Genomic DNA, 21459 nt, shown 5'->3' with positions numbered 1-21459 from the left:
TGCACACACATGATGGCAGTTACTCCACTTTTTTTTTTTTGTAGTAACCATATCACTTATAGTAATAATAGTAGTAATACTAATTTTTTTTTCTTTTAAAATTCTCAATTTAGCCTTTGGTGACAATGGACCTCGCTTCCACTCAAAGTTTGTTCTCCAGGATCTTTGTTTCGTTCGTTAAGTCCTTTGTTTTGATCATTAAGGAAGGTGTTTCGGTCACGAAGATCATTATCTTCCCAGCAGAGGGTTGTGAAAACATATAGATAGTTTCGTTTACTCTTCAGGCATATTTTGTTAGTGTCCCTGAGATAAAGTTTCTTAGCAGTCATCAACATTTAGCCGGTTGGTCGACCTTGATTGGCTCAGTAGGAGATATTTCTCAGTTTTTTCTTTCGTTCTCTTGGTTCATGGAATTCGCAGTCTGATTGCACAGTTGCACAATTGCTTGCTGTGTTGAATAAGTCACATTTTATTATCATCAAGATGCTAAACGAATTTAGAAAAAATAATTCATTTTTAGTTTTCTGTAAAAGAAAACTTGTGCCGGCTTTGTCTGTCTGTCCGCACTTTTTCTGTCCGCCCTCAGATCTTAAAAACTACTGTGGCTAGAGGGCTGCAATTTTATATGTTGATACCAAATTGCAATCCTCTAGCCTCAGTAGTTTTATTCTCCTGATGGTTAAATGTAGCCATGATTGTGCGTCTGTAACAACGAAGGCCACCACCAGGAGAGGCTGAAAGTTTCATGGGCTGCGTCTGAGAATGTCAGCACTATACGCTATAAAGAAAACTCGACTGCGCCGAAGAAACTTCGGCGAAATTTATACTTGTTATTATTCTATATGACCCTACCTTGACCTACATAATTATGTTTCCGTTGTAAAGTTCCAACGATCTTATTTTCCATTTATGTTTGGAAATTTGGATAACTTTTTCTTAAACTTTACAGCCGTTTTTCTGGATAAGAACAACTGTCAAAACTTGGCAAGCATTTCGATAAAGAACATGGAGAGAAATTGCCTTTTGAGATTATCTCAAGCATATGTATTCTGCAATCAGTGTGAGATGTTTGATTTCATCACCTTTCTATTATTATAAACATTCAACTAAGCTTAATTTTATTGTTTAAGGAGCTATTATTGCCAGTGTTAGTTTTCTCCTTGCTTCCTGATTTTGCTCGATTTATTTGGGACGAAAGGTGCTGCTACATAGCGTTCTTAGAGATTTGCTGATGAGAATAAAATTAGAAATCGTGGAACCATCGGTAAATATTTTCCTTACTTTGCAAAATAATTATCTTTAATACGTTGAATAAGTCTACTCAATTCTAATGTAATTTATTTGAAGTATAGCACCTTTGAAAGGAAATGTTATTTATTGTTAAGTAAATAATCTGGCACCTGCATATGGCATTATTTTCATAACGAACAATGAATTAAGGAACTACGCCAATTCTGTCGGCTCCATTAGACGTTAATTTTGAAAATGTTTCAGAGCATCACATCGGGAAACGCGACAAAAAGATTCGGCAGTGACATGGAAACATATGAATTCTGGTGTAATGTTGGCGAGACAAAACAGAGTGGAATTGACATTCCAGTCCGCCGTGAAATGGAGGAAGACGTGATAGAAGTGGATAAGCAAGGAAGAGGGAAGAAATGGGAACTGGGAGGAGAGGCAATGGCAAAGACGAAGAGGTGGGAAGATTGAACTCAAATTTCCGGCACGGTGGAATATTATTATTAATTTTTTTTTTTTTTTCAAAAGTGGAATCCTTTTCATACGGAACAAACCCACGGAGGCATTGACTTGAAATTGAACCTTCCAAAAAACATGGCATTTATTAGGAAATAAGAGAAGGAAAAGGGAAATGCAGAGAATACAGAGAAAGCAGGAAGGAAAATGTGAATGATATTGAACTGGATGATCAAGGATTGGAAATATTGAAAGGTGCAATGTTTATAAAATATGAAAAAGGAGACAAAGAGAAGGGAGTTATAAAACGATGAAGGCAATATTTTGATAATATGAATGAAGGGCATGAATGTGAACTGGAGAATGTTGTTGGCGTGACAAGGGAACCATTAGAGAAGTTGGGAGAGCTCTGGAGAAGATGGAAAGTGGAAGAGCCCAGGGGAAGCGCGGCAGTGGCGTGATCGGTATGGTCTTGGTCTGCCACCTCGGTGGCCGCGAGTTCGATTCTCGGGCATTCCATTGAGGGGTCAGAGATGTGTATTTCTGGTGATAGAAGTTCACTCTCGACGTGGTTCAGAAGTCACGTAGAGCCATTGCTCCCGTTGCTGAATAACCACTGGTTCCATGCAACGTAAAAACGCCATACAAACAAGCAATTGATGGGACGATGATGCAATATTTATAAGATGGAAGAGTTGAAGGGAGAGAAGAGGCTTGAAAACCAACACAAGCAAAACAAAGCTTCTTGGGAAGAAATCAAAGGAAGGAAGTTCGATCAGGAAAGCAGAGGAAGGAGGGAGGAGCTCCGTGTTGGTGTGAAAAATCCGTAGAAGAGTTAGACCACCTTTTTTTTTTCTTTACCTTACAGACGCGTTGGGCTGTACCGCATATAATGGGAGACAGTAAGGAGAACGGTAGCAGCAACGTAAATGCAGTGGAGGGAGACTGCTACATTACCGGTTTCGACCAAGACCGGAAGAAAGGAGAAAACGAACTCACGTCTAACACCGTAAAGGAAAATTCGATGTATAATACAAAAGGGAATAATGATGATTTGTGAGCACCAACTCATGACAGCAATAAAGATTTTGTTTTAGCTTTACCTTTGTCAGATAACACTGCAAAAGCTTAATAATATTGAAGTGATACTCCTTAATAAGCATGCCGCAATTGTTTCTCCAGTAACAAACCAGTGAGAACACATTTTTTGTTTGTTTGTGGGACTCATCATGCCTCCTTGCGGTTGCTTTACGAGTTAGACTAAAAATACAACTTGAGAATGGCCGGCGACTCTCTTTGATTAACGAAATGATGATTTCGATTATTTACTTGAGTACATTGCGAGGTTTTTGGTTTTCCTGATGATTCCCCTATTTTTCGAAATGCTGTCAGTCCTTTTCTAGACAGTAATGATAGTAATCCATTCAGCCGCCTTTCGCAGAAGATCGCTTAAGGTGTTGCATTACTCTAAATGATTCAACGAAGCTGACTGATAGCGCCTCAGTGGCGTGATCGGTATGGTCTTGGCCTGCCACCCCGGTGGCCGCGAGTTCGATTCTCTGGCATTCCACTGAGGGGTTAGAGATGTGTATTTCTGGTGATAGAAGTTCACTCTCGACGTGGTTCGGATGTCACGTAAAGCCGTTGGTCCCGTTGCTGAATGACCACCGGTGGTTCTATGCAGCGTAAAAACACCATACAAACAAACACACAAATCATCGAAGCTGACACGTACTTACTGTCTTTTGATGACCACGTTCATTTACGGGAGTTTTGAGATTCTTTTACGTTCGCACAAAATTTACTTTATACTTTACATCTCCATGAACTGAGAGATGTGCCTTAACGCTGACGACTTCTTCATGCATTGACAAACGATTCACGACGTTCTAAGCCGCTTTGGTAATAGCTGGAGTTGAGTTGAGTTGAATATAGGATTTAGGCCAAAGGCCAAGCACGGGGACCTATGAGGTCATTCATCGCTGAAATGGAAATTGACAGTAAAAGGTTTGAAAGGTGGAAGAGGAGGAAAACATCGCAGTTGCACTATGAATCAAGTGTTAGGAGAGGGTGGAAAGTAAGATGGAAGAAAGAGAATATGAATGGAGATACAGTAAAAGGAACGAAAGGAGTTGCAGCTAGGGGCCGAAAGCACGCTGCAAAGAACCTTAAGTAATGCCTACAGTGGACTGCATGAGGTTCACTGACGGCACCACCTCCCTATGGGATAATACCTGGAGCTGAGGGAAGAGGCTGATCCATAACAACTAGTTATGTCATTTGTAATTATTATTATAATACTGTGAGAGTTAAAAACGAATTCATCGTGGCCACTGATAAATGTTACTGGACTCTCATAGGGCAGGGCGGTGTCAAAGAAGTTGGACAGCTAGGTAACGAAGAACCCAAAAAGAAACATGAAAATCAAAAAGCAAAGTCGTATACTGAGGTGCCTACAGTGAGCCGCGTAATGGACAGTAAGCAGTGCCCCGTTTCGGGATAAAAGTTTAGTAGCCAACCCATTACTTTTTGTTTTTTTATATAAAACCAATTGAACTTATTGCTAGCAAAGAACAATATGGAAACAGTTATTAATGTAAACACATGTGATACGTTCATGTTCGGTAGTTTTAGGTGTTTGTAAGTAAATATATATCCAGAGCCATGATTATGCTAAGATCTAAAATTCAAAATTGTATTGGGATGTTGCTACAAAATTGGATTCGTTTTAATCAATTTCTATTCCACATGGGTTTAGTGCTGTCAGTGCACCTCACGCGGTGCACTGTAGGCATTACTTAAGGTTCTTTGCAGCCCCTTTCATTCATTTTGCTGTACCTCCCTTCATGTTCTCTTTCTTCCATCTTCCTATCATAGTGCAACTGCGAGGTTTTCCTCCTGTTACACCTTTCAAACCTTCTACTCTCAATTTCCGTTTCAGCGTGGAATGACCTCATAGAACTTGGCGCTAGGCCTTTGGCTTAAGTCTTATATTCCATTCTATTCCATAATCAGTTTTTGCAAGATTTCATGAATTAATTTCAGTGAAGATTAGTGATGATGATAAGCGCCCCGTTTTCAGATATCAAGGTTTCCAAGTCTTCATTGTATAATTGTTGTGTTTGCTATGTTGATTGTGACAAGTGCATTTTCTGTAATTTGAGCCTCATTCAAGATCTCTTCATTTTTATATTGAGAGTCGAAAATATTTGAAAATCGCGAAGAATTCATCTTATATTTGTTGTATTTATCAAATTTATTTTAATAAGTGAGATCTCTTCTTTCTGTATTTCCCTTTACTTCCTCTTACTTCTTCTTAATGAACACCATATTCTTTGGAAGTTTGAATTTTAAGTCAGTGGCCCCTGTGGGCTTGTTACATATGAATAAGTTTCATCTACAGAATATTAATAACAATAATTTCTGGTGACAGTGGTGTTAATCTAATCTATTTTACCCTACAACAAAAAGGTTCCAGTTCTACAAAAATATTTCCGTTCGACAGATAAAGTTATGAGATGAAAATAAATTCTCATCCTTTGTAAAATCAGTGGGCTTTGAGTATTGCGTTGTGTTCTTTATATCTTGATATGGAATGTTTATTAATCCATCTGGTTTAATATTGTGAACGATCACGTGGTTGAATGACAGTCGCATATTCTTTTCTTAGCCTTTCGTTTGTTTGTAAGGTGTTATTTCGTTGCCTGGAACCAGCGGTTATTCAGCAACGGGACCACGTCGAGAGTGAACTTCTATCATCAGAAGTACACATCTCTCACTCCTCAATGGAATAGCCGAGAATCGAACTCGCGACCACTCTTAGCTTTTTGGAGATTTTGCTTGGTATTTGAATCTTTTGGGAACCTACCTTGCTTTGGATCTCCTTTGGCATTCTGGCACTTGATATATTTTCACGCTTCCTTATTAATCTGCAAAAATTCTGTAAAATTTCTGAACATCTACCCCAAGTCGCAAAGTTTCTTAGTCTAGAAGTTTGTTGAGTTAAGGACCTTGCTATTCTGATGGTTCTTTGGCAGGGAAATATAAGCGGAAGAGAAGCTGGACAATCAAAGCTGTATTCTGTGTCGTATCTTTATACTGGAAAATCACACAACTGATGACTGATTGTTTGAATCACTTGGGGTCTCGGAATCTGACGGGGAATCGCCTTGAACTTCCTGAGCTTTGATCGACGGACAAACAGCAGGTGGCTGACCTTCGTATGTGCTACATATGACGCTCTTCAAGTCTTCCTCTGCTTTGTCACTTTGTTTCTGTAAAACAAGAGAAAAGAAATGGGTTTCCTGGCCTCAATGCAATACGCGAAACTGAATCAACCTCTCTAGTTGATAAAGTTCCCATACATATGCTTCCATTCATTTCAGCTGTCTCTAGTCGATTTAACATACTATCAACGTCCTTGTTTTAGTGGGAAGGATGTTTTATTTCATATAGGTTAAGGGGAAAAATAATAAGATGGCCACTCTAGTGTAGGTTAGATTAAGGGAGAATAGGTAAGAATATATTTCATGAAAGGTCAAGGGGACAAGTATGTATCTTGTAACACTAGAGTACACATAGTGGCAAGGTATTCTGTGGCGAACTTTAAGGAGAGGATGTTGAATAGTCAAAAGACTATTGGGTCAATATTAAAATGACTACTCAAAGTGGGATGGCAAATTAATCCAAACCTTATTTTTACGTATGAATGAGGAAATACTAAAGCTAAATAATAAATGGCTTCAGTTGCAACGATGGCAAGAAAAATGGGTTTACAGAACCACAGTGTATGAAGTATTAACTAAAAAAAACTGAAAGCAGTGCATTTATGAGATACATTATTCTGAAGCATTCAAAATTAAGGAAAAAACTTATGAGAACTATTCGAAGTTGCATGTCTCAAGCAGTACACCTAGTGGGGAATGAAGATGTATGCTTCGAAAAGTACACCTAATGGGGAATAAAGATGCATGCCGCAAGCAGTACACCTTGTGGGGAATGTAAACACTTTGTCAAGTTTTTAAGACATTTTTTATGCTACTAGCATGGAGGGGAATGAATGTGGCAGAAGATAATATAAAACAAAACAAAAATATTTTGTGAAAGGAAGACATTTTAAATATGTCACATAAGTAAAAATAAAAATAAGAATGGGAGCAAATTTTTAGTGCCACTGTGAACGTCTAAAAATCAACAACTATAGAGTAGGTATGAACAACATCTTACTCAAAACCCGGGCTAAACAGTATATAGTTGAACTGCAATTATTAGGTAAAGAGACCAAGAAGGTCCTGAGAGATAATGTGTACCTGTGCCTGAATAGGATTACTATAAATGGTCTGGAAACTAAACTTCTGGCAGAGGAATTGATTGAAATGGAACTTGTTATCTTAAACCTAAAGACATTTCATTCTCAAATTGTATGGTGTGAATCACTTTCCGTTAATACAGTCAAGAGGAGAGCTTTTGATATAAGCTCAAATATGTACGCTGCATTGGGGACTCGTCTGCATACTTTACTATCTTAAAGCGAAAACTCTAGAGCCTTTGATATTTACCCCATTGATAAGGATCCAGGGAACCCAAGTTGGTTCGGGATCCTTCAGGGAATGGAACTTCACTCCCGCTTCATGAAGTAGCTCCAGGCCCTCAACTGAAGTTGCACATGTTTTAATAGCTGACCAGTTGTTTTTAGCGCCAACTCTTTGAGCACACTGCAATAAAACAAATAGAAATGATTAATTATTCCTTATTCTTTAGTCTGAACAGTGCAGGCAAACCAATCATTTGTGGTTTAAGATAGATTTGCCTTATTTGACACTTAAGACATGTCAGATATCTTAGGGAAGAATTTCGACTATGTACCATAAAGTTATCTTTGTAAGAATTTCATTCAGCTTCCAGTATGGAGTATGCTGATTGTCATTGCTCCATTTGCTGAAACCAACAACTTTTAAAATTACAATGAATAATGAACACAGGAATAGAAACAGCCTTGTCATATTTCTATAGTGAGTGCCCCCAATTCATATGACCATCAAAAGAGACTTACAACTCTTCTCACAATGAGCGTACTTGCATAATATACTCTGAAGGACAACAACGCACAAGAAAGATAGCTTACCTTTCTTCCCACAACCAAAGGAGAAGGCAGGGGATTTGAGTCTTCACTCATGAAACAAATGGCAAGTTTGACAAAGTGCCGGTGAGAGACATGGGCCTTGGCACACTCCAGTATCATGTTCCCAGTGCATTCATCAGGTCCATGTTGACATGTGAAGTTGTATCCAGTCTCCAGAGGTGTTTCCTGCCAAGAATAAGAGAATTTATTTATTTATATATATATATATATATATATATATATATATATATATATATATATATATATATGTGTGTGTGCTTGTATGACAATATATATATATATATATATATATATATATATATATATATATATATATATATTGTGTGTGTGTGTGTTTGTGTGTGTGTATGTATTATATTTATGCAAAAAACAATTACATTTATATATATATATATATATATATATATATATATATATGCGTGTGTGAGTGTGTGTGTGTGTGCGTGTATCCCTGTATGCATTACTACATTGTCTAACAATAATGAAAATATGAAAGAAAGTTACAAATAAAAAAAATATTCAAGGGTCATAATAAATAAAATGCCTGTGACATTTCGTTCAGCTCTGGTGGATTTGGTAACTAAAGTATAACTAGAGGCAGCTGAATATACCATTACAGTCAGATTAAATATATTTCGTAGATCTCAAACATAATCTACGAAGAATTAGTAATAAAGACTCGGACTGTGTTAAATGAGCGATATTTTAAACTGTCGCCATTGGGATTTTAGTTCTTTGTGAAATAAAACTTTGAGATGGCTATTTGTCTGTCCGTCCGCACTTTTTCTGTCCGCCATCAGATCTTAAAAACTACTGATGGTGGAGGTCTGTATATTGGTACGTTGATCATCCACCCTCCAATTATCAATCATACCAAATTGCAGCTTTATAGCCTCAGTAGTTTTTTAATTATTTATTTATTTAAGGATAAAGTTAACCATGATCTTGCATCTGGTACCACTATAGGTGCCAACAACATAACCCACCACCGGGCTGCAGCTGAAAGTTTCATGGGCCGCGAATGAGAGTTTCATGGCCCGTGGTTGAGAATTTCATACGTTATAGTACCCGGTACAGAAAACTCGATTGCGCCGTAGAAACTTCGGCGCATGTTTTACTTCTTAGGGTTGAATGTAGCGTGAGCACCGACGTATATCTAATCTTACTGTATAGGTTTTGGGGCCTCATTATGACCCATTTCCAATTATATCCGGGCTTGGGACCCGGGTGAGTGTACAGATTTTCATGATAGGGATGTAAGGGAAGTTTGGCTGAAAGAAAATGAAGAAGAGGGAGTAAGGGGTTAAAGCATAGGACAGAGGGTTTCTCTCTCTCTCTCTCTCTCTGTCGATTCTAGGAAAACTCGGCAAGTCTCTTGCCTAGGAAGTCGCTTTTCGGGAAAGCAAGTGTTGCCATTTCGATTCTTAAGGATTATAATACAGGGAACCTGTTAAATAATTCAGACCTTATGGCTGTGACTGCCTCTTGTTGCCTTCTCTGCTGAATGATAATATTTGGAAGGTGAGAGTCCTTACAGGGTACAATGTCAAAACAATTGGCTTTGTTATTTATTTAGTTTAGTAAAAAAAAAAAAAAAAAAAAAAAAAAAAAAAAAAAGCGATATTTATTTTTCATATTTTTTGTATTTTGATGTACTATAATTCTACGGGTTTTCTAGTTTTGCTTTTTTTAAAAATTAAATTGTTCACGGCCTTAAATAGCAAGCGCCGTCATTCAAAAACATATTACGTCTAACGCAGGGTCTAATGACATCATTCACTGTCCACGTGAGCAGACGCTGCGTCTGAGTTCCCTCATGAGCCGAGAGATGATGGACTTTTTTCGATTAATCCCCATCATCGCTTCAGGCTGTTTGCTTCTTCCGATTTGCCTATCATCCACTGCAGCTCTGATGAGGCGCTCAGCTCAGACACGTATGTATAGATAGACTCCGGCTCAGCTTAAACAGCCCTTGGCAACAAAACATCACTTTGGAAATTCCAAGAGTGGAAATGTTTTGGTGGCGTCGATATGACATTGCTGGAAGCTTTCAAGGTCTTGACTACCCTGAGATGGGGCAAAATGAATCCAGATTTAATCTAACTACTGCTAGGAATGAAAGAGAAATAAACGAAAAGCGAAAATGACAGACACTTTCCTTTATAGCTGACAGCAGAGACCGCAATTTCTCCAGGAATATTAATTGATTAAGGAACAAGAGGAACTTTCGGGTCACTATCTGTGTGTGTGTGTGTGTGGGGGGGGGGGGGGGGGGGGCATGATTATTTTTATGATATTTACACTTATGTTTTTACGGTAATTCCCAACGGCCTTGTACTGAACACAGCGCAAAGGTGGACACATATCGGGTTAAATTTACCCTTGGGGAAAATAAAGCATTTAATTTCGATTCTTCCCCTTAGGGGTAGTGCCGCCAGTGGACCTCATGCGGTGCACTGTAGGCGTTACTTAAAGGCCGGGCGCACAGTGAGACACAGGGCAGGGCAGAGTAGGGCAGACTCAGGGCAAGTCAGCACAGGGCAGTGTAGGCGTGGTGCGCACATTGAGAGCAGTCTGTCATCCTATGTAGGTCCTGTGATCATGGCTGCCGCTTATGATTACCTGAGAAACCTCAGCTCAGAATCTGACTCGGAAAATGAATTCGAGAATACTTTGTTATTATTATTATTATTATTATTATTATTTTATTATTATTATTATTATTATTATTATTATTGTATAATAATAATAATAATAATAATAATAATAATAATAATAATAATAATAATAATAATAATAATAATAATAATAATAATAATAATACCTTTATTCCACAATATTACAGTGGGTATTCTTACAATGTCCATTTGTAGGGGAAAGAGATCACTGTGTAGACGAGTGAGTACATGGCCAAGTGCATTTGGTTTAACATCTGAGTTCAGTGATGCAAGATTCAAGAATGATTTCAGATTAAGCTGAGTACAATTTGATGAGGTGCATATCATGATGCAAAGTGACATATCATCTGAAGGTTGCAAAAACCAATTGGGAGTAGAGAAAAACTGGCTGAGTTTTTAATTTCAGTTTTATTTTCCTTCATGTCTGTCTTTCTGCAATATAGGAAGAGAGGAAAAAGTCCACTGATGAACAATTCCCTTTTCTTTTTACCTGCAATACTGCCTCCATAATGTCATTATAATGATAATCGTAAAAAGGAAAAATAACAGGGAAAACATTGTTGATAAGCACTCAGGTCTTTCCGAGAGATTCATCAGAAATTAACAAAATCATCAGACATAATTATGACTTTCACATCATATAATAATTTGGTGGAAAATCAGGGGATTTGTCCTGATACTGTTCTGAAAGCACAGGACAGACTGTGATATGTCAGTTGTAGATGCATCAGTAGGTGTATATGCACGACAAGTAGGACCATAGGATGAGTGGGAGGAATGGCTTTGGGGATAAGGAGACATGGTTAGCAAGGTTTCTTCAGCGTCTGAAACTTTGCGAAATACATCCCGTTTTATCTTTTGCTGTAAGGCTGGTGGCATTTTTGCCGTCGTTGTGTAAATGGTCATGAAAAAATGATAAAGGGGATCTCTTGCTTTCTGTCCAAATTTTACCTCAATTTTTTTCCTATCAAGTGCCCTCTGTTTAACTCTCTCTTCATGATTTATCAAGATTGATTCCTTGAGCACAGCAGTAACATCATTCTGATTTTTCTTTACTACTCTTGCATGAGCTGTAGGGTCAACAATACTCTCACCGCCATCATCTAATTCATCGTCGAGTCCGGGATTTTAACGTGAAGCAGTGCTGAGTTGTGGGTTCCCTTCTTCGACCGAACTACTATTATCATCAAATGTCCGTACACTCCCGTTGTCAGTCCGAGGATGATATCATGTGGATTACTGAGCAAGTTACTTCCTGTGCCGCATGTGTGCAGAAAACTGCGTTTCAAACACTGCGTGACGCAGGCCGGAGCAGGTCTGCCCCTGCCCTGTGCTGTCCTGCTTGACAATGTGCGTGCTTCCATTTAAAATAGCGAAATGCAGTTTTCTGCCCTGCTCTGTGCTGCGTTGCCTGTGTCGCCTGCGTCTCAATGTGCGCCCGGCCTTAGGTTCTTTGCAGCGTGCCTTCAACCCCTTTCGTTCCTTTTATTTTTACCTCCTTTCATATTGTCTTTCTTCATCTTACTTTCCACCCTCTCCTAACACTTGATTCATAGTGCAACTGCGAGGTTTTCCTCCTGTTACACCTTTCAAACCTTTTACTGTCAGTTTCCATTTCAGCGCTGTATGACCTCATTGGTCCCAGTGCTTGGCCTTTGCCCTAAATTCTATATTCAACTCAACTCAATTTCGCTTCTTGTTATGAAGAGAATGAAATCTGGTCATGACAGCGACTCATCACGAGGTCAAGAATGATATACATGAATGCGTCTAGGAAGAAGGCCACTAGTTTCCTGCAGTCTGGCAGATCACGAGAGCAGTGTACGATAACGAATACAGAAAGGGGAGACGAAGGGCATTGACGACACAAGAATAAATGTAATACAGGCTGCAGAGATAAGTACGTATCATCACTTATAGGATCTTTCCTAGATAGATACCACCAAGGATTTAACCCAGTATGTCTCCACCTTTGTGGCGTGTTTAGTACAAGCCCGTTGATGATTGCCGTAAAAACATAAACAAAAGACTGTAAATATCCTAAAACCCTTAGGGGTCAGTATCTAGGAAAGATCCCTCTTATACAACAAAGATTAAGATTAGTTTCGTCTCACCTCAGCCCAGCCGTAAGCAACGATGTCGACTGCCATAATACCATTGAGTTCCTTCCACGTCGGTCCTAGCTGCTCCTTGACGAATTGGCGACATGCCGGGCAGTAAGTCTCGTCATATAATGAAACCTTGACTGGCTCCGCTCCTGTCATCTGCGGAAGAGAGAAAGGATTGAGTGGACTACACGTGTAAATGATCCCTTAACCTTATGGTGCCTCTTTCCAGTATCTATATTTAGGCTTTCATTGTGCACATTCGGAGATTGTAGGGTCATAAAGCAACCTGCTTGAGAAATCCAAAGATGATTTTCGTCTTATTCTCAGAACCTGAAAAAGAGAGGTGCACATTGTAACGTGAGCAGGAACCAATACCTTGGGGGAAAAGTTTGTAAATTTATGAGCTAATACAGTTAAGATGGAAAAGCAAGTTACAGCAAGTAATGGTGAGAAGAGGAATGAATGGAGGTTTATTTGATCAGTATGTGGCTGAAGCAAAAGTGAAAAGAGATACCAAATTTAATTGGAGAGAAAAGGTTGAAAATGAATGAAGTAAGACATTTAGTGAGTTTGGTGAAGAAATGAAAATGACCATTGAGGAAAATGAGATGCACACACACGAAGGTTGAAGGAGTACACAAGTGTAGAAAGGATGGAGATACAACCCAATATACTTGGGTTGTCCATATAATAAGATTGATAAGGAGCTGCAGTTGAAAGGAACAGTGTTACGCGGGATCCGGCGACACTGCGTGTGCTAGCTTCCCCCCCCCCCCCCACCCCCCCCCCCCCCCCCCCCCGTGAGCTGTCTGCGACGCTCAGCCATGGCTTGGCAGCCGATAGACAAGGAACTCCCACTCGCTTCTCCTGCCAGGTGCGAATAACGCTCTGTAATTCGTTTTGTGTGTGCAAAAAAGACTGCACTGGTGGACATTCATTTCCAACTATGTGAAATCTACGGAGAAAAGCATATGAGCGTACAACACGTGCGGAATGGTGCAGAGAATTCAAAGACGGACGTACAGACGTCCATAACGCATTTCAGAACCGGAGAGGAGCTGAAAGAAGAGGTCTTCACCTACCTTTGCGGAGCGGCGGGAGAGTTCTACGATTCAGGCATAATGAAGATGGTACCCCGCATGCAAAAATGCATTGATCTCAACGGTGATTATGTCGAAAAATAGGAAAAAGTCTAAGCTTTCCAAAAATGTATTATTCAATGCCAATAATCATGTTTTCCATTGTGAAAAATTTTTGGGAACCTTCTTTTATGGACAACCCTCGTATAATGCTTTTCTGCACTCCCCCTTGTTTCAAGTACGAGTATATATATATATATATATATATATATATATATATATATATATATATATATATATATATATATATATGAGTGTGTGTGTGTGTAAATAAATTCTTCTGTTAAAACCGGATATTATCTCATGTATAAAAGGCCCATTAAAATACTCTGATTTAAAGCTATGGACTATATTTCGGTGGACTGGCTCCCACCCTTATCAAGTAGTGAATGACAAAAGAAACTGCATTTGGGAAATACATAGTGGGAGATATGCCCATAGGTTACCCCAGGCACCACCTAAGGGCATGTATCCCACTATATATTTCTGCAAATGTAACTTTTTTGTCATTCCCAAATGCAAAATTACAGTGGAAAAAAATATATTTTTCAATAATAGGCACTACTAAACAAACCGCCTACTTAACGACCCTTGTTTTTATTTATCAAGCACCTCTCTCCAGGCTTAAGCTCTAATGTTTCTTCGTCTCCTCTCTGGCCTAAGTGTTTTCTGGGCATGTACGAACTGTTGCGGTCACTTGCCTCTTTTCCTTTCCTTGAATAGGTAGCATGCTTCATTTACTCATGTTTTGTTTTTATTTCATGGTTTTAAATTATTTAATTTTAGCTGTTTTTTTGGTAATCATTTGTGCTTTTATCTTGTAATTTATCATAATGAAACTTTTAATTTTCACATAAATAAAGCATGTAGAATTCTTAGACTGTTGTCTTCCTGGGACTCCTGAATGTTTTATCAATGATCCTCCTGATGTTTTATGTATGTATGTATGTGTATATATATATATATATATATATATATATATATATATATATATATATATATATATATATATATATGCATGTATTTGCATGTGTGTATGTATGTATGTATGTATAAAAGCTGATGCGATTACCAGTGAGGTACTACATAACAATGGTCAACGTTGATCATAATGTGTCAAGGTATGTCTGTATGAGGGAAAGAACGCAAAAGAATGAATAAGACGTTGTTCTCTTGATAAGGTAACGTTGTCAGAAGTGACATTGCCTCGTATATAAGGATAAGGGTGTTTTCTAAATGATTTGGTTATCATGGGCGATAGGGTTGTAAAATGGACGTATAATTTGAAAGGATTGGGAGAAGAAGGAAGACTTAGGACGTAGTGGACCACGAAATGAGTGTATGTTTGTATGTGCAAATAATTATTATTATTCAGAAGATGAACCCTTTTCATATGGAGCAAGCACAAAGGGGCCATTGACTTGATATTCGAGATGAAGGTAAATAAATGGTGCACTATGTTTCAGATGGTTTGTTTGTTTTTATGATCTTTTAATTGCATGCAACCAGTGGTTATTCAGCAACGGGACCAACGGCTTTACGTGACTTCCGAACCATGTCGAGAGTGAACTTCTATCACCAGAAATACACATCTCTCACCCCCCTCAATGGAATGCCCGAGAATCGAACTCGCGGCCACCGAGGTGGCGCGCCAACACCATACCGACCACGCCACTGAGGCGCTTTTAAGATGGTTTGATGCGATGCAGAAAGGATATGTAGATGCATGAAACAACGAAATATGGGAAATATTCAGCGCAAGGAATCCATTTTGGATTCATTAGTTGACATATGAACATGACCTTAATCATAATCATTGTCTTATTATTCTGGAGAGATCCTACTAGGGGAAAACACATACACACACACATATATATATATATATATATCATATATATATATTAGATATATATATATATGACTCACATCTCGGAATCAGACCACAGTGGTCTTTCATTTAAGAAACAGATTTGGTACCGATGGGAGTCAGAAATTTATTGCTGAGAACCAGAAATATATACTACTAAACACATATGTACTTCATACAACCATAAATCTTCTTTAATATAGAATTCACAATACTTAAGGAATAACTACAACGAAAGGTCATTATAACCAATAAGTGCCTCTGTCCCGCCCATGATTTGACTCTGAACCTTTGGTTTAAAAACAAAGAAAAACAGTCGACTGTGAGCACTCGACAGGACCACTTCTTTATCACGTGTAATTCTCCTAGGATGTAAGCTTATTCTAAAGTGTAGTGCATCATTCAATTGTAGATATTTGTGAAAGAAATGAAGTTATGTATGTATGAGTGTCAAAAATTCACTCCTGTACTTATATACATATATATATATATATATATATTATATATATATATATATATATATATATATATATATATATATATAGATATGTATATTGTATATATATATATATATATACATATATATATTTATAGTATACATATATATATATATATATATATTTATAGTATACTATATATGTGTAGAACCTACCGGTCATTTTTACCAGATTCATATGTAATTGTAATTGACACAATGCCCTCTTAAGTTCTCAAATTCTTTGCTCTTTTCTTGATGCACTTGTCACTACAAAGCCTTCAGAACCAACTTCAAAGTATTATGAAGAAATCTTGATGTCATAATCACGAGGAGGTCATCTTGCCGACCTTCGTGGTCAGGCCGGCAAGGTGACCTCGTCGTGATTACTCTACGGCTGGTTCGCTTACAGCTACTGGTCATCATGATTTCTGTCATATTTCTTTTAAGTTGGTTCTCAAGGCTTTGTAGTGACAAACGTATCCAAAAAAAAAAAAAAGAGCAACGAAGTTTAGAAGTTAAGAGGGCATTGTGGTAAATAACTGTATACTATATATATGAATGTCTTTTTACTGTAATGCAACGGTATAATATGAAGATAAAAGGCCCATGAAACACTATTTTAACGTTGCGACCATATATTTCGAGCTTCCTTCTGTGCTCCTGATCACTGGTAAAAAAATGGACATAGGATGTCTTGCAAGAGTATATATGCAAGTGCACGTAAATCGGATATTCCTATCCACAACACCTACACGCACAGATTTTCTTGCAGTTTGATGCCCAAGTTCTTTAAACTAAAAAAATAAGGAAAATGCCCTTACGTACCTTGGCAATTATGTAAGTCATCACAGGCCACACAATCGAAGCCGATAACATTAATACCATGAGAGTCTGCGCTGCGGATTTAGTATCCATGACGACTTGAGGAAGACTGCACAGGGAATGTGGAGGGTTCCTTGAAGCAACAACGCAGCTTCTGTCAAGCGAGCGAAGAACAGCACCTGACTAGACAACATACAGACGCCGGTTGCCGGTTCCTGGATAACGGGCCCACCCGGCCAGAAGAACCTCGACCTCTACCGAGTTCGTGGTTTGTCCTTTTGGACAAAATCACGGAAACTTGCCGGCAAGGAGAGAGAATCCATAATGCAACGCTGTACGTAGCATTTATTCGATGATGCATACTATGCCAGTGTTTGTTTCAATATTTTGGTAAAGATTTCTCCAACAAAAATATAAAATGGAAGTAAATTTCGTCATTCAAAACGTTTCCGTGTCCGGACAAAGCCAGTCGATTCCATTCAAGGCGCTGGATCACCCACCGTACGACTCCTGAATATCTGGGCCCCTCGACAGAATTCGGCACTGCCAACTGTACGACCACACTTCGAAAATCCGAGATTTGAATTGAAGGTTTAACATGGAAGAAATGCTGACCTTCGTATGGAATGAAGAGAGACGAAGGGAGATGCTATCTTTGAGACTATAAGTGCTCGTTCGGTTTCCTTTCGTATTCGGTGCAGGCTCTATTCCCCGCTTGATTTATTATAACCGAAAGGCTTAACGAGGAAAAGACGCTGAAGTAGACATATATCATCTTAATATTATTTTGACCCTTCCAGTTAAGAGAGATAGGTTTTTAAAAACTTCATAACGGTTTCATGTGAAGATTACAACAGGAGCTCATGGAATATGGTAATAATGTATTCGTTCCATGACAAAGAGACCGTTAGGAGCAAGAAGGGGGAATGCAGAGAGCTGTGCTGAACCTGTGATTTGGTAATCTCGAATTCCGTTCATGTTAAAGTGACAGTTAGGGACAAATCTTTCGGCTACGATTCGTGTAGAAACGGTACTACTCTGTGCCTTGTCTATAAGGCCTGATCCAACGGGGTATTGTGGGGTCAGTTTTTTTATATAGGAGTAAGAAAAATAGTGTGGAACACTATAACCAAAACGTACTCTTCATTATATCAGTTAAAGATAAATGATAATGTTACGAGCTAGGGCTAATTATAGGAATAGAGTTAAAATGTTGTAGGGAATATGAGAAAAGCTAATTAATTAATGTCATGAAGGTCCTAAAACTTTTTGTTTTTTAAGGGAATAAATGGAAGGTTATTAAGAGTGGATGTTTTGTAAAACGTAATGAACAGCATCTTAGCTGTGCATGCGTTACTCTCTGTACCTGTAGTTTTAAAAATGAATAAGCTACACGATGAATCATTTCCTTCACAAAAACTCTTCCTTTATCAAAAATCCTTTTCACGGCCCTACCGGTCCACAAAGTCTCATATTCTGTAGGTACATGGCAAAGGATCGATGAGAAAAGCTGACTTCAATTCACTATTGTCACATTTCACATGGAATTCGAACTCAGGGTCTCTGAAAAGCAGGTAAATTGATGAAAAAGTGTCTCGTTGAAACGAGGCGAGTTTCGTAGATATACTGTTTGCCAATTTTAAGAATACAGAACAATAACAAAGGAATGACACTTGAACTATGTCATTAACTCTTGGGAGTAAAACACATACAAATGCCTATGTGTATATATATATGTATGTGTGTGTATAATATATATATATATATATATATATATATATACGTATGTATATATATATATATGCTATATATATATATATATATATATATATATATATATATATGTATGTGTGTGTATAATATATATATATATATATATATATATATATATATATATATATATATATGTATTATATATATATACATATATATATATATATATATATATATATATTATACACACACACACACACACACACACATATATATATATATATAGTATATATATATATATATATATATATATATATATATATATATATATACACACATAGGTATTTGTAAGTGTTTTACTCCCAAGAGTTAATGACATAGTTCAAGTGTCATTCCTTTGTTATTGTTCTGTATTCTATATATATATATATATATATATATATATATATATATATATATATATATATATATATACAATAATAATAAATATATATATATATATATATATATATATATATATATATATAAATAATATATATACGTATATATAACCATACATACAAATATGATATATATATAGATATATATATATATATATATATAATATATATATATATATATATATATATATATATATATATATATATATATATATATTACACATATATATATATCTAACCCCCTCCCTTTTGACAAACCTACACAAATTAACAATTCTTACCTGTGGCAGCAGGCGGCGCCCTCTATCTGCAAGCATGTCACTAGGCTATTAAGCTCACATAAATACAAAAATATACTATTTATTACCCAAAGCAGATGAACATAAAATAGAGTGAATTGATTAATAAGTCATAGTGACAAAACCCAAGTCTGCCCCACAAAGAAAACTATTTTGTTATCATTCCACTCTCCTGGCTAAGTATTCACTCCCAGACCCAAAATGTCACTTGTTTCATTGTATTAGTCAAGATAGAGAATCCCGTCTCTAATATCATGGAATAGAGCCCATCTTTGAGATGGGGGGTTTTCTCCCGACACCTGGCGTTTCCTCAACCGTCCTCCTTCCTATCACAAAAGGCATGTGTCTTTCCCCCAAGTGCCTCGGTCGGTTAGACCTTTGACATCCGTACAAACGAATGTACATACTCACCACACCTTAAACTGCCCCTGGCAACAGTACGGACAGCCTCCAGCTTAAAAATGTATACACACCAGATTCCTTCATTCAAGAAGGCTGCCTCTACAGCTCACTCTGTCTCCAAGCAAGACACGTCACGAACACATCAATTCACACTTGTAAGATGGCTCGGCCACCTATGTCCTTTGTGCACTCATGTCGCACACCACATCAGCAACTAATGCACAATGTATCAATTTGCCACATGATTTAGGGCTACCTCCGTTGCTGGAGCTCTTGTGCCTCGCCGAATGCACATAAGTTTAAGAACTCCTAGCGCACAAAATGTGATCAGTATAACACCTAACATGATCACTATTATTGGAATTGTGTAATGTTCATTGAAGAAAAACTCATCTTCGTCACTATCTTCCAGCGGCGGGACTGAAACAGTCTCCGCTGTAGGCAGAATTCGAACCACCTCATGGTTTCCATGTAAGTGTTTATGAAACACTTTCGTGGACGAGTCGTAGACATACTGACTAAGCATCATGAAGAAATCCGAGAGAACATGGCAGGAACCATCAAACAACTGGGATCCCCGTAGGATGAGTGAATTGTTGTCCCCATTGCATATAGTAGAAATCTTGCATCTGGTGCAGAAGACTGCTGTCGTTGTCTCCGTTGATATTACTTGACATGGATCAGGGAATTCTCAAAAGTCACAATGAGTCGGTAAATTCTCATGAGCTAATTTTAGTTCGCAACCTGACAGGTCAATACGTCGAAGAGTGAATATCTTACTTTCACACACACATCTATCATAAACTAACATACATCCTAGTTCATAGTCAACTGCCGAGGACTGGAATTCTTCACCTAATATATACATAATCTCTACCCCTGTCCAAACCACTACCGACCCCTGGAAAGAACTAGGAAATGGCCTAAATATATAGCTGTGAAACGGTTTTTTATCACTGACTGGTATGTCAACAAGTAACCCCTTATCTGATTATTGTACCTTTAAAATCCCATAGTATCTATAAAGTAAATCCCCCGTAAAAATAATATTTGATCCCCATTCATACGCTGCATCTTTTAAAGTTGACTCCAAAGTTCCCAACGGCAACATTTCCCTTGAAATTTTCCCCCGTGAAGCTGCTACAACTGCCTCCACTTGGCTTTTAATCTCATTCAACAAAGATTCTGTTTCTCTTTCAACATTCAACAGTGTAGTGTGTATAGTGAAAAATGTAATGGTGACATTTAGGTCTTCCCGGACTCCTTTTACTGTCGCGTGTAATATGTTACTTGATTTCCTCAACTCATTAAATCCGTTTTCTAATTTCTCATTTCTCACTCTTAGAGAATTCAGAGCTTTACCATGTTCGGCGTGCTCTGCCTCTAATATCCCAACCTTCACCAAACTCGTTATTGCTACTCCAGCTATGGCTGCAATAGCTACACCCCCGGCCGCCAACAGCAGTACTGCCTTTTTCTGTCTTCTAGACGGGTCCCTCCCCCCAACTAGCTTTGTCTCTGGGACCCAAGTGAGTGTTTCCATGATCTTGCCTTATACCCTGTTTGCAGTTATTTTTATTTCTGCTAAAAGACGTCCCAGTGATGCGGACAGATTTCTTGTTGTCTCAAGTTCGTTTAACGTGGTTACCAGTCCTTCAACTTTGCTCCGCGATTCC

The 21459-nt window shown here is 38.0% G+C and overlaps 1 protein-coding gene across 1 annotated transcript; it reads right to left on the bottom strand.

Moving 5' to 3' along the window:
* Positions 1-5773: 5773 nt before the first annotated feature.
* Positions 5774-17149, bottom strand: LOC135207894 (gamma-interferon-inducible lysosomal thiol reductase-like). Its single transcript, XM_064239808.1, has 5 exons — positions 16933-17149; positions 12630-12779; positions 7820-8002; positions 7254-7409; positions 5774-5969 (listed from the first exon to the last, which is right to left on the bottom strand). Exons 1-5 carry the CDS (start codon positions 17020-17022, stop codon positions 5802-5804), a joined length of 747 nt encoding a protein of 248 aa, XP_064095878.1. The 5' UTR covers positions 17023-17149; the 3' UTR covers positions 5774-5801.
* Between the last annotated feature and the right edge of the window lie 4310 nt (positions 17150-21459).

This window comes from Macrobrachium nipponense, chromosome 34 (genome assembly GCF_015104395.2).
Source record: "Macrobrachium nipponense isolate FS-2020 chromosome 34, ASM1510439v2, whole genome shotgun sequence".
Taxonomy (NCBI): domain Eukaryota; kingdom Metazoa; phylum Arthropoda; class Malacostraca; order Decapoda; family Palaemonidae; genus Macrobrachium; species Macrobrachium nipponense.
Note: the sequence above shows the minus strand (reverse complement) of the source record. Positions and strands in the feature narration are given on the sequence as shown.